This window comes from Buteo buteo, chromosome Z, assembly GCF_964188355.1.
Source record: "Buteo buteo chromosome Z, bButBut1.hap1.1, whole genome shotgun sequence".
NCBI lineage: Eukaryota > Metazoa > Chordata > Aves > Accipitriformes > Accipitridae > Buteo > Buteo buteo.
This window is the reverse complement of record NC_134204.1, coordinates 57,870,584-57,886,312: the sequence shown is the minus strand read 5'-3', so window position 1 is coordinate 57,886,312 and position 15,729 is coordinate 57,870,584. Positions and strand designations below refer to the sequence as shown.

The 15,729-nt window shown below is 39.8% G+C and overlaps 1 protein-coding gene across 5 annotated transcripts in view; it reads left to right on the top strand.

Moving 5' to 3' along the window:
* The window catches only part of RNF38 (ring finger protein 38), a 126,243-nt gene extending 115,042 nt beyond the window's left edge, over positions 1–11,201 (top strand). For all 5 annotated transcript variants that reach the window (XM_075020245.1, XM_075020246.1, XM_075020247.1 and 2 more), the window contains 2 exons: positions 1,417–1,516; positions 7,727–11,201. In XM_075020245.1, coding sequence (XP_074876346.1) covers positions 1,417–1,516; positions 7,727–7,789 — 163 coding nt within the window. In that variant the 3' untranslated portion in view covers positions 7,790–11,201. The remainder of the gene's footprint in view (positions 1–1,416; positions 1,517–7,726) is intronic.
* The last annotated feature ends 4,528 nt before the right edge of the window (positions 11,202–15,729 follow it).

Here is a 15,729-nt window from a genome sequence, read left to right as displayed (position 1 = left end):
CTAGGGAAGTGTTTGTGCCCCTGTACTCGGTACTGGTGAGACTGCATCTTGAATTCTGTGTTCAGTTTTGGGCCCCTCACTAGAAGAAAGACATTGAGGTGCTGGAGCATGTCCAAAGAAGAGCAATGAAGCTGACAAAGGGTCCAGAGAACAAGTACTATGAAGAGCAGCTGAGGGAACTGGGGTTGTTTAGTCTGGAGAAGAGGAGCTGAGGGGAGACCTTATCACTCTCTACAACTACCTGAAAGGAGGTTGTAGTGAGGTGGGTGCTGGTCTCTTCTGTCAGATAGCTGGAGATAGGACGAGAGGAAATGACCTCAGGTTGCATCAGGGGAGGTTTAGATTGGATATTAGGAAAAAATTCTTTACTGAAAGAGTTGTCAGGCATTGGAACAGGCTGCCCAGGGAAGTGGTGGAGTCACCATCCCTGGAGTATTCAAAAAACGTGTAGACAAGGCACTTCAGGACATGGTTTAGTGGCCATGGTTGATGGTTGGACTTGATGATCTTAAAGGTCTTTTCCAACCTAAATGATTCTATGATTCTAAATTATGTGGCTATATTTTAATTTCTTTAATTTGCAGCCTCAGCTAGGCCAGAAGGGCTTTAAAAGCAGTCATGTCAGTAAACAGTTTAATTTTCTTTTTTTTCTTGGATTGCTTTCCAGATCAAATACTATTTATCCTTACTTTAAAACCTCTATCTAATCTCACATCATTTCACTATGTTTCAATTTAGTTCCTCAGCATTTAAAAAATTAAAATGGAAGAAAGGTGTTCTAGGTTTTGTTCAGTCAGTGTACTAGATATTAAAGTGACATTGTCAAGTTTTAATTTAGCCTATGTTAAAATAGTTTCAAGCGTTGAAGTTTCAAGTGCTCCTGATAGAGCTTGGTCAGTGGTTTAAGAGTGCATCTTCCTATTTTTAAAACCCATTAACTTACTGTGTTTGAAAGATCTGCACAACCAAGTAGAAAGGGCAGTATAGATATGAAGGTAGTTAAAGTGACTTAGTACCAAATGCTGTCTAATGTTTGAACTTCATTGTATGGATTTTCCCCTGAGATTCCAGTTTCAGTGATCCTCAGTGTGACTTACCAGTATCAGTAGGGTGTGAACTTTATAGATCATGATCTCCATTGTTTTTAATTTTGATTAAACTCTGTTGTATTGGTTGGGTCTATGAACTCCTGTGAGCAGGAGCAATTGCTTTGTGATTTGAAAGCACAGAATTGTTTTTGTCATTTTCTGTTTACATTATGACACTACACACCTTCAACCGCAGATATAGATAACTGTAGCTACCCAAGGAGTAAAAGAGCTACCACGTTGCAGTCGTACCTGTAAGGTTTTGTATGGAATATGTATTTGTTGTTCTTACATAGCAGATACATTTGGACTTCGTTGTCTTTTTTAGGTGTGTGGTGTGCATGTGTGATTTTGAGTCAAGACAGCTACTTAGAGTCTTGCCCTGTAACCACGAGTTCCATGCCAAGTGTGTCGACAAATGGCTGAAGGTAAAAAAACAAACCAAAAAAAACCTTCCTATCTTACAGGGAATTAGTTATGTAGTTTGGGGGAAGAGGGAAGGGGTATTTTGCTGTTCTTTATTTTATCTTGTTTCATGTTTCTGATGTTTAGACTAGAAATCCCAACAGAGCAGAAGCACTGCCTACTTAGAATATTTTTCTGGTAATTGATGAAGGATGTTTCTTTGGTACAAGGAAAAGTGAATATGAAGAGAATTCTTTCCACTGACAGATCTTACTGTGTTTTCCATTTGCACAAAACAATGGCTGTGAATTCAAGTAAAATGTGAAATTAAAGAAGACTTGAAAACAAAATGTAACTTAATAATATAGGAAGTATGAATTAGAGTTTCTCTGATGATGGTGGCTTTAACTATTACATATCCTGCATAGCAAGCATGAGTACTAATATATTCCTCCCCTACTTTGCTATTAATGTTAGGTTCTGGGGCAAATAAAATGTGTAATGTGTGTATGTATATGTGTATGCATATATACATTTACATAGAAATGTAATAGATACAAATAGAAATCACAGTTTTACAGAATCATGATATACCCTTCCAAGACAATCTGAGCAGAAAAGAAAGTATCTAGAATCAGGGCAGCCCAGTAAGAGGACAGAGAAAATAGTACAGAAGGTGTGAAGAACAGGAATACAAATAAGTAGATGGTGATACACAGACATCTCTACAAGCTGCATTAGCCAGATCTACTGCCAACACAGTATTGATCCCCATCTTGCCTCACCTTTTTTCTTCAGGAGAGTTCACACTAGATTTGTCAAGTCTTTCCACTGCATGAAACTTCATAAGTCATTTGTGATGTGGACAGAGTATCCAGTGGTTGTATTCACTCCTTGTTATGAAAAAAGAACTAAGATCGTTTGACACAGCCTGTGAGACAGTGGATGTTATAGTTCTATATAGGTTAAATTGATTACATGGATTTTAAAAAAGATGGCTCTTTCCAGGCTACTAATGCAAAAAAATATACCTCTGATTCATAGAGCCCCTGATCTGCAGATTGCTGGAAGTTAGAAGAACATGTTAGGGAAGTGTTGTGCATGCTTGTTCTGTTCTTAAGTTCTTTCTTACCTGACTTTGGTCTCAAGAGTCAGACAAGTATGTTGAATTAAGTTTTTTGGGGACTCAGTGTGACAGTTCTACAGTTAGATTTAGTACTTTCAACTGGTAATGAACTGGCAGTCAAATTCAGAACAGCAAAGTGAAAAAAGCAGATTTAGTTTAGTCTTTATTTTCGTAATTTTGGATGTACTGTAGTAGTGGTGAAACAGCTTTTTCTGTTGTTTCTGTCCCAGCTTAGAAACTATGTATTTTCTGACAGGTCTTCAAACGTGGTATTTTCTAGAGGTTGTCTTATCATAGAAGAACTCTTAGGAGCGTAAGAGTGTCGGCTAGGTGGGGGAATGAGGTGAAAGATACGCAGTCTAAACCTAAAGGGGGTGCAGTTATACCCACGTAAAACTGCTGGTACTGACATCATGTGTTCCAGAGCTGGATGCAAAATGAGCTAGACAAGGTTAAATCATCGTAATGTGGGATTCCTAAGGCAATATATTCATACCATGTGGGTTTAGTTACACTGGTACAAAGATGGTGTATGGAAATAAAGATTATTTTGCTTTGCAAACTGTAACAAATTACCTGTAACACCAGCCTACTTTAGTTACAGCCTCTGTCTAAACTTGGTTACAGTTAGGCAGCAAACATCTGGAAGTAAGGATAACTGGAAGATATTTTGTTCTATAGTTTTGCTTCTGTCCGTTCCTCTATGTATTTGACAACTTCTTTTATATGTTGATATCATAGTTATGTCCACATCCACTTAATTCACATCATCTAGCCAACATTGTGTTAAGAAATTCTGCAAGCGCCGGTAAAATTGTAGCTTTCAGTACTTGTAAATTTTTTTCCAGAAGGTAAAAAAAGTAAGTGTCCTGGTTTCGGCTGGGAAAGAGTTAACTTTCTTCTTAGTAGCTGGTACAGTGCTGTGTTTTGTGAGAATCATGTTGCTAACACACTGATGTTTTAGTTGTTGCTAAGTAGCGCTTATCCTAAGTTAAGGATTTTTCAGTTTCCAATGCTCTGCCAGCAAGCAGTTGCACAAGAAGTTGGGACAGCCAGTACAGCTGACCCGAAGTAGCCAAAGGGATATTCCATAGCATAGAACATCGTGCTTGGTATATAAACTGGGAGGAGTTGGCCAGGAGCTGGGATTGCTGTTCAGGCATTGGTCAGCAGGTGGCGAGCAATTGCATTGTGCATCACTTGTCTTTTCTTGGGGTTTTTTGGGGGGGAGGGGTTGGGGTTTGTTTTGTTTTGTTTTATTTTATTACATTCCTTTTCATTACAATTATTATTGGTTTTTATTATTGTTAGTATTACATTTTATTTTACTTCAGTTATTAAATCATTCTTATCTCAACCTACAAGGTTTACTTCTCTTTTTCCACTTCTCCCTATCCCACTGGGAGCTGAGGGAATGAGCAGGTCACTGCATGGTGCCTAGTTGCTGGCTGGGCTTAAACCACAATAAAAAGTTACCAGTTTGTCCTTGTATTTTAGTAATCTAATCTTCTCACTTTGAAGAACGTATTTGCTATGTAGGAACATTTCTAGAACTACTTCTAGAACTATGGAGTGACATTGATTCTTTTAAGTTTCACCATGTTATTAGTGAAAGATTTAAATAAGAGGTTAGTGATCCAATCTGATTATTTTAAAAAAAGAAAAATCCTTATTCCACTGCCTGTTGCTGATGATGGAGCAAAAATAAGGTAGCTGAGAAAGTTCTGTGGCTTGTCGATGCATGGAAGGTTTGATCTGCCCTGCTGCAATAATGCTATGTACAGTACCACCTTTTTAGGTATTGTGAGCAAGTGAGAGGAAATGTTCTTTTACAGCGCCTTAGGTTGCCCACTGTCACTGTTTCAGCCCAACTGGCCACAAATCACCACTACACTGCTTGCTCACTCCTCCCCGCAGCTGGTGGGATGGGGAGGAAAAAAATATAAAGAAAAGATCATAGATCAAGACAAGGACAGTGAGGGATCACTCACCAGTTATGGTCATGAGCAACACAGACTCGACTTGGGGGGAAAAAATCAATTTAATTTGTTACCAATCAAATTGGAGTATGATAGTTGGAAATAAAAACAAATCTTAAAACACCTTCCCCCCCTCCTCCCTTCTTCCCAGGCTCAACTCCACTTCCAATTTTTTCTACCTCCTCCCCACAGCAGCACAGGGGGATGGGGAATGGGGGTTGCAGTCAGTTTGTCAGACATTGTCTCTGCTGCTCCTTCCTCCTCGGAGTGAGGACTCCTCTCCCTGCTCCAGCATGGGGTCCCTCCCAGTCCTCCGTGAACTTCTCCAGCATAAGTCCTTCCCAGGGGCTGCAGTCCTTCACAAACTACTCCAGCGTTCCAGGGTCCTTTCTGTGGGCTGCAGTCCTTCAGGCACAGGCTGCTCCAGTGTGGATTTTCCCATGGAGTCACAGCCATCTTTGGAGGCAAGGGGTCCTCCACGGGCTGCAGGTGGGCATCTGCTCCACCATTCACCTCCATGGGCAGCAAGGGGACAGCCTGCTGTCTCACCACGGGCTGCAGGGGCATCCCCTCCTCCGGCGCACCTCTTCCCCATCCTTCTTCACTGACCTTGCTGTCTGCAGAGGGGTTTCTTTCATGTCCCACTCCCCTCTCTGCTGCAGGTTCCCCTTCTTAAATATATTATCCCAGAGACACTACCACCATTGCTGATGGGCTTGGCCTTGGCCAGAGACGGGTCTGACTTGGAGCCAGGGAAGCTTCTGGCAGCTTCTCGCAGGAGCCACCCCTGCAGCCCCCACCACCGCTACCAAAACCCTGCCACACAAACCCAAAACATCCACTTTAATTTATACTTCCCTGGTTAAGCAAGGTTAAAGATTTGTGAGAGAAGATGTAATACAGGGGAGGAAACAGAATTAGCAAGAAGGAGATTATACTTTTGCCTTTCATAGTATTGTCAGCTGTCATATTTCACAGTATTTGGTTATTTCTTAATATCCTAAGTCCTTTAGTCAAATATGAATACACAAGAAATCTCTTGGTTTTTAAAGTAAGAGTTAGTCATCATTCTAAAAGATAGCTTGAAAACATGACCTGTCTTCACCCTGAGGGTTTAGAACCAGATAACAAGGACAACTTGCCTTTATATTTAATGTTCTGAATAGGAAATGCTGTATTATGTATGAGGAAAGACAAACTGTAACTATAGTTTAACTTGGGTTTGATGGACTAACACCAAAGTAGTGCAATGCTATTTAGAGGATTCTAGTAGCCCTACAGATTTGTTATTCTACTTGCAGTTCACTTTAGCTATAAATTTCTATAAAATATAAAAAAATAAATCAGTTCATTGTGCAGCTCACTCTCACTTACAGTACAAAAAGTAAGTTTACCTGAAAGAGTGGCTAGTTAGAAGGTCAGTGTTACAATATTATGTCCATCTTACTCCTCTTTTTGCACCAGAGAGTCATGTTAAAAGCCAGGAATAGGGAATAAATTCCATGAAAGGCACAAGAGTGCAACTAAATTTAAAACAGATGTTCATGCAGGATCTTGAAAAGTAACTTAAAAAGCAGCCCTGCAGTGTCTATGAGTATTCATTTTATCCTGGCACAGTGGATTTATTTCTGCAACTCCTACCAGGAAATTACTCCCACCGAATGCTCTGTTTCATGCTACAAATGGTAGATACTTCATTATTTTTCTAAGCAAATACCTCCTGATTCATTAATCCATTGAATTTTGAAGAACATGCCTTTTTATTTTAAAAATTATATTAGCTGAATTATATCTAGAATAAAGCAAATACAAAGTGGTGACCAAGTAATAGCATTGTCCTTAAGTAATTTCAAAACTGCTAGTGAAAGAACAAGAAATAAATTTTGAATTGATTCTCCAATCTATGCTTTACAAAAACTATGAAGCAATAACTATGATAAAAACTATAAAACAGTAATAACAACAGTAGTAATTGACAGAAAACATTTACCCTCATGTTAACTTGCATTACTAAATTAAGTTTTTCAGTAATAGCGTGTTGCTTTCATTGGCATTTATTGTTTGGATTTGAAATTTGTGGCAATGATTTCTGAACTCTGGCCTGCAGAGCCACATTTCTTGATGCTCTCACTTGTATTTTCATTGAAAAATTTGGCTACCTTAGAAAAACTTGGAGTCGACAGTGGTTGGTCCTGCAATTCTGGGAACCATGAAATACAGAAATTGGGGCAGGGAAGAGTTCTCCCCAGTCCACCCTTTGCAAAGGAAATATTTTAGCATAGATGTTACAGGTTTGTTTTGGGCTTTTTCTCAACATTTGCTGCAATGAAATTAGCCTTTATTTGAAAAGGAGAATGAGAAGGCAGAAATACTTTCCCAGTAGCTTTAAGGAATGTTACTTCTCATCTGTCTTACCATTTTAAGGAAGCTATAAAAGTAAAAGGGTCACAGGATGTATTTTCAGTGAGTGCTTTACTGAAAGGCTAAATTTAGACCTGGTTGTGTATGTTACTTGAATACCTGTTTTGTCAGGTCATCTCTCTCTCTTTTCCCCGTGCCCCCCTTTCTCTTTACTTAAAAGCCTTTCCCTCTTTCACTGGTCTGCTTTCAGCTTTGACCAAGTCTATATGATGGGTTTCTGTGAGAATAACTGAATAAGCAGTGTATTAAGAGGTGTGATTCCTGGTCAGTAGAGCTTGTGACAACATAACACCCTCATATAAGATGTTTATTTGTAGCCCAAGGTTGCTAGTCTGGTTTTGGTGGGTTTCTCTGCAGCATACAGTACAGCTTCTTAGTTGCATCCATTTGATTGCAATATACTATAACCATGAGTCTGCGTTGATAAAAGCACCATCACTTAGATAAAGCCTAGTTTGCTGTTTCACTTTATCTGTAAAGATAAAAGGCACAATTTTTTTTTTGTAAACACAATTTTGAATTGGCAAGCCTATCATACCATTCATAACAAAACAAACTAAAAAAAAGGCATAAGCACACTTTGTCTCTTTTATTTTAAATACTCTTAAATTGCTTTTCAATACTCACAGGTGTCAGTGTCATATACTCATTACCTTAACAGTGTATTTTTCAGTACAGTAAACCGTGTTTTGTTTCTGGTTTTACAGGCAAATCGTACCTGCCCAATTTGTAGAGCTGATGCTTCGGAAGTGCATCGTGATTCAGAATGACCAGTCTAAGAGCACAAATCTGGTTTGGGTGTTCCTGGTCACATGTATATATGAACTATCTATTGAACTTACCCATGTGGCTTCCAGCCTACCCTTTACACAAAAGGGTCAATGGACCTTACTTTGCACTGTGTGACTTAATCAATTATAAAGCTTATAACTAGTCTTCACAGTTATGGGATTGTTATACTAACAGTGTGATTGGAACTCCAAAGATTTTTTTTTTTTTTTTTTTTTTTTTTAGCTTAATTTTGTGTGTGCACTAACATTCCCTGGTTTTTGTGTGATCATTCCGAGTGTTGCTGCGAGATTACTGTGGATGTGATCTTTTAGCATGTGCTTTTATATAAAAGAAAAAGGAAAAAAAAAAAAGTGGTAGCTCCAAACAATATAGCCTTCAGATACTGTGAGTGGGAATGAATGGTGTAAATGTGTGTTTGCTTGTGAGAGGATGTGTGACGTGTGCTTGTGACTGAGTGAGTGTGCATGTGTGTTTGAGAACCTATATACCAGCATGTACCAAGAACGTATGTGTGTAGTAATAATTATGCTGCAATGTATAATCTTGTGTGTTATTTAAACAGTACTAGTACTGTACACTGGTTCCTTTCCTTGTGTTTGCAGTTGCACACTGAATGCAATGGGTGCAGCAATTACAGACATTTAGTATTTCCTCCCCCATGTACTTACAGGTATAAAGACCTTTCTACCTACTATTCAAACAGCTGTTATGCTTCCCCTTCATTGGAGGCTTTAAATGTGTACCACTAAAGAGTGCATTGATTGTTCATACATGAGTAACCTTGGGGTTTTTAGCATATGTTACAAAGTCTGGATTTTTAAATGGCTGATTTACAAGTTATTTTATCAATGTAAAGTTGCAATATCACAGAAATCATTTAGCAATATTAACACTTTCAGTTGCTAATATAAGTATCAATGCTTTTCTGTTCTGCTTTTAAATTTTTCTAACTGGGTTTGCCAGTTATATGCTTCTTCCATGAAAGGAAGTAGAAAGGACACTGAGGGTGTTGTGCAAGAGCTCTTCACTTTTGGCCATTGTACTTGCTAAGGACATAATCTTTTAGCTTATGAACATTGGCTTTAATCACATACATTCTTTGTTATTTACAAGGGAGTTTGTATACAATTAAAATAACTTGTAAAAGGTTACAATTTTATTCCTGCAACTTCATGAATAAAATAAAATTTTTAGCATTTTCTCAGAGAAGTAGAACTTCTGATTTTTTTCATTCTATCACAAGAAAAGGTGGGTTTTGGTCACTAACTGCAGAATTCAGTTGCCCTGATGCTGCTTCTTGCCCTTCCTTATTTCATGATGAGTGTAATACAAAGAAGGAACTTCCTTGGGTTTTGCAATCAAGATTGCAGAGCTCCACTATAGGAGAAAATTGGGACAGCTTCCAGAACAGTGCTGCGAAATAGGAAGTGGTAACCTCTATTCAAGTGCTCTGAATAATGTTTTATTTGGGCTATTAAAAAAAAAAAGCTTCATTTATAACATTCAGACTGTTAACATCTTTGATACGTTCTAGCAAAACATTTAGGTCTGCATATACCATAGTTATTCAAAGGATGCACTTTTTGCAACAAAATTATTCTCCTAAATTCAGTGTTATTACTTTGGTTGCAGCAGCACAGGTGGCACGGTTAGCAATATTGCTGCAACTTGCTGCCAGTCTCAGCTTTAAGTTTATTCTTTATCATTTCTGATGCTTTTGTATGCTGCTATGCTCTAGTATCAGTTATAATTTCAAACAGGGTTAGATGTTCTCCAGGCTGATTTCCCTCTGAAGATTCTACACATCAGTCACAGCTCTTGGTGCAGATAAAATAAAAGCACAATTTTGCCCTATTTCAGATGGTCTTCCCTCTGTTTAGTTATGCAGGTAGTTCTCAAAAACAGTGAGTCTTTCCATACCTATTGATACTTAAGAACACTAAATAACTAAAAATGCTGGTACATCAACTTCAAAATACTAGAATTTCTTCTCTCTTCCAGTGTAGTTAGAGAATAGGCTTCTCACAATAACACCTAGCAGGTTAAATTACATGTAATAAAATTTATTTTTTTAACAAATAAAATCATGTGTTTAAAAAGCATATGCCACGTCTTGCAAACCTTAGGGTCTTTTATGTAACTGCAAAAGAAAAAATCCTGTGTGTACAGATTTGAACATAACTAACACTACTCTGCTCAGTATTCAGTTCAAAGCATGTAAAGAGGGTACTTTTTCTAAACTAGATGCAATGAACAAAACACATCCTTCTGGAGCCAAGGGAAAGTAGTCCTCTTTCTAAAATTGGGGAAATCTTGATGTGTAATGTCCCTTTCTCCCTAGTAAAATTCTGAAGCAGTGGGAGATCTAGGAGATGGAGGGTTTAAGTTGGTAAAATCCTGAAATTAATTGTTGCACTTTTACAGCTCATCTCTTCTGGAATGGTTCTTTCATTTGCATGGGATTCTTGCAAATACATGTGGACTCTTGCTTCCTGTGGTTAGTGTGTATAAACAGCACACTTGCATATGTTCTGATTCAGCTCAGACAAGTGACAACCAAGTCTTCTCTGTTGTGGCTGTCAAGGGAGGGGGATTCATGTTCAGCTGTTAACTGCCATGTGTTATGCACATTTGTGTGTAATTTCACAGCCTGCCATGGTGCCTGGCAGCACCTGAATTTAGCAAGACTTTTTTTATGTTGATTGCCTTTCTGCCATCACCTGGCTCCTTCTTCTCCAAAAAAAAAACCAACCAAACCTGTAGTATGTTTGCTTTATCATATTGGCACTGCTGTGTTTTTGCATAAACTGTCAATTTAATTTGACATTTTAGTGGATATGAAGGCCTACAGATAATTCCAATGTCTCATTTTGTGGCTCGCTTTACAAAAAAAGCCTTTTGTTATATGCCATTTGTGCAGTTTTTGAATGTGATTTCAGAGCTGTTAATCCATTGTGTAATACGTGGGATGAGATTTACCAACGTTTCTAATTTTAATTGTAGAAAACACATTTTTGACTGAGTTATCTTTGGGCCTTTGTAAAAGCTGTGGTTTTTTTCTTTGGTACATTGTTACCTCATTTTGCTACTTGTGTTTCAGATTTGCTAATGATTATGAAAGCTTATGGGTTTTGTTGGAATCATATTTTGTCAAGTGTTTTCTTTAAATCATATGCTATTGTATCATTTAACATGTAGTTTTAAATGTATTGTATCTGTAACCAAATCATTTGAAGGCTTGATAAATTTTTAACAAAATTTGTACATTTTCTATGAGAGTTACTAGTAATGCTTTACTAGGTAGTGCAATGAATTTTTATTTTTAATCCCTGTGCCCAATTTTGGAGTTGAGAGAGTTGTTCAGTAATAAATGTATGATGTACACTTACACAATTTGTCCTGTTCTTTCTTTTAGAAAGAGGTGCATTGTTTCCTTTCATGACTTTGCATATTTCTGTGCATGATCGTACAACTCTAGATATTGGCAACAGATGCTAGTGTTGTATGGGGAAGTTTTGCCACCTTAATTGTAGTGCATGACAGACTTTTTTTAATCTATGTTGAGAGATCATAAGAAAATTATATGAAATGTGTCATATTTTTGAAAGTGTAAAACAACTGTAATTCATAGAACTCAAAGCCTAAAAGATCAGCTTTCTAAAGATGTTACTTAGTCAAAAGAAAATATGCAGGGATGGAGGTGCTCCTTAGACATACTATTTGCACTGTGTGTCAGCTGAAGATGTGTTATACTTTGCAGTGCTCTAAGAGTGGTAAAAAAGGTATCCTGAGTTAAGGATGAAGCTGAATTATAAGGAGTTTGATTAGCCAGGGTCACACAAGAAGCTGATGGTGAAACAAAAAAAAAAAAAAAAAAAAGAGTTGTTTGGTTTTGTTTTTAATGAGATGATGTAAATTAAGTTGACAGATGTAATTATTTAATTATGTAATTATTTTAAAGGTTGTCATTCACACAGGGCATTTAATAGCTAAATCAACAGCAATGTTCTTGGTGCTCAAACATACTTGAAGATGTATTGGTGCTTTGAGAATCCTTATGCAAAGATTTATATACATGTCTTTTGGATTTGTAATCCTGGATAACAACTAGTTTGCCCTCTTTCGTACAGCAGATGTTAATTATTAATTACACTGTTGAAAACGGACAGTGCTGCCAGTAGTCCCTTGCAAAGCTAAGGTTATTGGTCTGCCAGTGATGGTAGTGGAACTTAGAAGTACTGGTGACTGGCAGTATACCAAGCCTATATCAGCAAGGCCCTGACAGTAGAGCAGGGCTTCCTGGTAGAGATCATAGAATATCTCAACTTGGAAGGCACCGATAAGGATCATTGAGTCCAACTCCCTGCTCTTCGCAGGACTACCTAAAACTAAACCATATGACTAAGAGCATCATCCAGACGCTCCTTGAACTCTGACAGGCTTGGTGCCATGACCACTTCCCTGGGGAGCCTGTTCCAGTGACTGACCACCTTCTCGGTGAAGAACCTTTTCCAGTGTCCAATCTGAACTTCCCCTGATGCAGCTTCATTCCATTTCCTCGTGTTCTATCACTGGTCACCAGAGAAAGGAGATCAGCACCTTCCCCTCTGCTGCCACCCTTGAGGAAGTTGTAGACTGTGATGAGGGCACCCCTCAGCCTTCTCTTCTCCAAGCTGAACAAACCCAAGTGACCTCTGCCACTCCTCCTAAGTCTTGCCCTCAAAAATCTTTCACCGTCTTGGTCACTGTGCTCTTGACACTCTAATAGTCTGCTGTCCTGATATTAAGGTGCCCAAAACTGCACGCAGCACTCGAAGTGGGGCCACACCAGTGCAATGTAGCGTGGGACAATCACCTCCCTCGACCAGATAGCTACGCTGTGCTTGATGCACCCTGGGACACGGTTAGCACTTTTGGCTGGCAGGGCACACTCTTGACTCATATTCAACTTGCCATCAACCCAAACCCCCAGATCTCTTTTCATGGGGCTGCTCTCCAGCTTCTCATCCTGTACATATACAGGGTATAACCAGGATTACCCCTTCCCAGGTGGAGAATCTAGCACTTGCTCTCGTTAAATTTCATAGGATTGGTGATTCCCCAGCTCTCTAGCCCATGCAGATCTCTCTGTAAGGCCTCTCTACACCCAAAGGAGTCCACAGCTCCTCCTTATTTAGTATCATCACTGAATTTAATGTACGTTTGACTCCTCTATCCAGATAATTTAGAAGAACATTGAAGAGCACTGGCCCTAAAACTGAGCCCTGTACAACCCCACTAGTGACCAGATGAACCTAAGCAAAGCTGACATAAGCTTAACTGCTGCCTCTGCACCAGGATTTTGTCCATTTCCTTCTGCTATTCCTTGCCAGCACCAGCCAGTGTGTATGTACTGCAAACAACTGAGGTGCAGCACCAACCTGTGTGAGATTCTGAGCACCAGGTTATACCCAGGCAGCAGCCAAAGCTGTAATTCGTATGAGCTCTGCTAAATTAGGCAGTGCTCCCAGCAACAGAAAACTAGTTTTTGCAACAGGGTTCATCTAAACTCACCATGCACTATGTGTACAGACTGTGTAGTTTGTACCGTAGCAGGGACATGTTTCATAGTATATCACAGTGTTTTTGCAACAGGGAGACCTTTGGCAGAAAGACACCTGATCCCTAGTCAGCTTCCTGCTGTACCTTCCCATGCAAAAGAAATGATGATGTTTGACTGTTTGACTGGAAGCTTCTGTGGGGGGAAGTAAGGCTCAGAAAACATACTTGTCAACTGATAGGCAAAGGGCCAAGACTGTTTGCCTTGCCAGACAGTCTTCTCACTGCCCAATCTATAGATTTTCTGCCTTTGTTTCCTGTTGAGTATACTGCTCTTTTGCTGTCCCAAACACAGCCACTTTCAAAATCTAAATCCCTTTAATCTGAAACAAATAACCAAGCCAAACTCGAGACATTCTATAAATCCATGAGTAGCATGTACCTTGTAACCCAGCAGTTGTCCTTAATTTGGGCCAGCAGTGAAGCTCTTTTCTTCCACGACATCTCTCTACTTCCTTCCTTGGAATACATATAGCTCTCTGTTCCTTGCAAAAATAGTGTTTATGAACCTATGTCTTGTTTCCCTAGGATATCTTTATACAATACTTAGTTGGAAACAGTCTCTCCACTTCTTGCAAGCTGGCCAGCTTGTGGTCTCGGTAACCACCATAAGTCCAGTCTTACTGTATTTTCAGATACAATAAGCAGGAATGCACTGATCAGAAGCTACTATATCCTATCTCATCTATGCAGCTACTGAACCCATAAGGTAGTAGTATCTGTTTGAAAAACACTACATACTCTGTGTCATCATTTTGCAGCCTTGTTGCCATTGTCAAAACAGGATTTTTACCTTGGGTTGTAACATCTGTTTGTCCAATCCTCTTGTAGCAAGGTCAGCAAAAATGGGGGCCATCTAGGAACCTGTCTCAGTTATTGTCAAAGCTGGACACTTGGGTACCCTGCAAGGTTTTATCAAGAACTGCCATATCAAACCATGGGCAGTGATAGCTTAGTAGCATCAGTAGATCTCAAGTGTTGATTCTGCTGGAGGCTTCTTGCTTCTAGCATCAGCCCACTTGCTGGCTTTTTGCCTATTTGTTTTAACTTTCAGACTGAGGAGGAGGATTCAAGAATGCTATAAACTTTCCAAAGCAAACAAGCCCCCCTTCTGTAGTTAATGGCAGCTTTCTGGTATCTGCCAGCATCGAGTTATGCAGAGGAGCCATCACAGGGCATAGAGGCAACTGGTGATGGGATTGTACAAGAAAGGTATAGAAAGGAGTGGAGGAAAGATTGCCTTTCTGGTTCCACAGGGTAGAGTATGTCCTGGCTTCTTCTGCACACAGTTCCTTCATCAGCCCCACCTCAGTGCCCAGTAAGGTGATGGAACAGATCCTCCTGGAAGTTCCATCAAAACATATGGATAACAGGGAGGTGATTAGGGACAGCCAGCATGGCTTCATGAAGGGCAAGTCATGCCTTACTGATCTAGTGGCCTTCTACAATGGAGTGACTGCATCAGTGGACAAGGGAAGAGCTACAGATGTCATCTATCTGGACTTCTGTAAAGCCTTTGACACAGTCCCACACAACATTCTTGCTGCTAAATTGGAGAGATAAGGATTTGATGGAGGTACTATTCGATGGATAAGGAATTGGCTGGGTGGCCATGTCCAAAAAGTTACAGTCAATGGCTCAATGTCCAAGTGAAAACCAGTAGTGAGTGGTGTCCCTCAAGGGTCCATACTGGGACCAGTACTATTTGATATCTTCATTTGATATCCCCCCACAGACAGTGGGATTGAGTGGAACCCCAGTAAGTTAGCAGGTGACACCAAGCTGAGTGGTGCTGATTGATAGGCTTGCAGGAAGGGATGCCATCCAGAGGGACCTTGGCAGGCTTAAGGAGTGGGCCCATGTGAACATCGTGAAGGTCAACAAGGCCAAGTGCAAGGTCCTGCATCTGAGTGAGGCTAATCCCAAATATCAGTACAGGCTGAGGGATGAATGGTTTGAAAGAAGTCCTGCAGAGAAGGACTTGGTGATACTGGTTAATGAAAAATTAGGTATGAGCTGGCAACTCAGCTTGCAGCCCAGAAAGCCAACCGTATCCTGGGTTGCATAAAAAGAAGTGTGGCCAGCAGGTTGAGGGATTTGCTCTGTACTCCACTCTTGTGAGACCCCACCTGGAGTACTGCATCCAGCTCTGGGGTCCCCAGTACAAAAGAAAGACATGGACCTGTTAAAGTGGGTCCAGAGGAGGGCCATGGAAATGATCAGAGGGCTGGAAGACCTCTTCTATGAAGAAAAGCTGAGAGTGTTGATGTTGTTAAGCCTTATAGAAGAGAAGGCTCTGGGGAGACCTTATTGTGGCCTT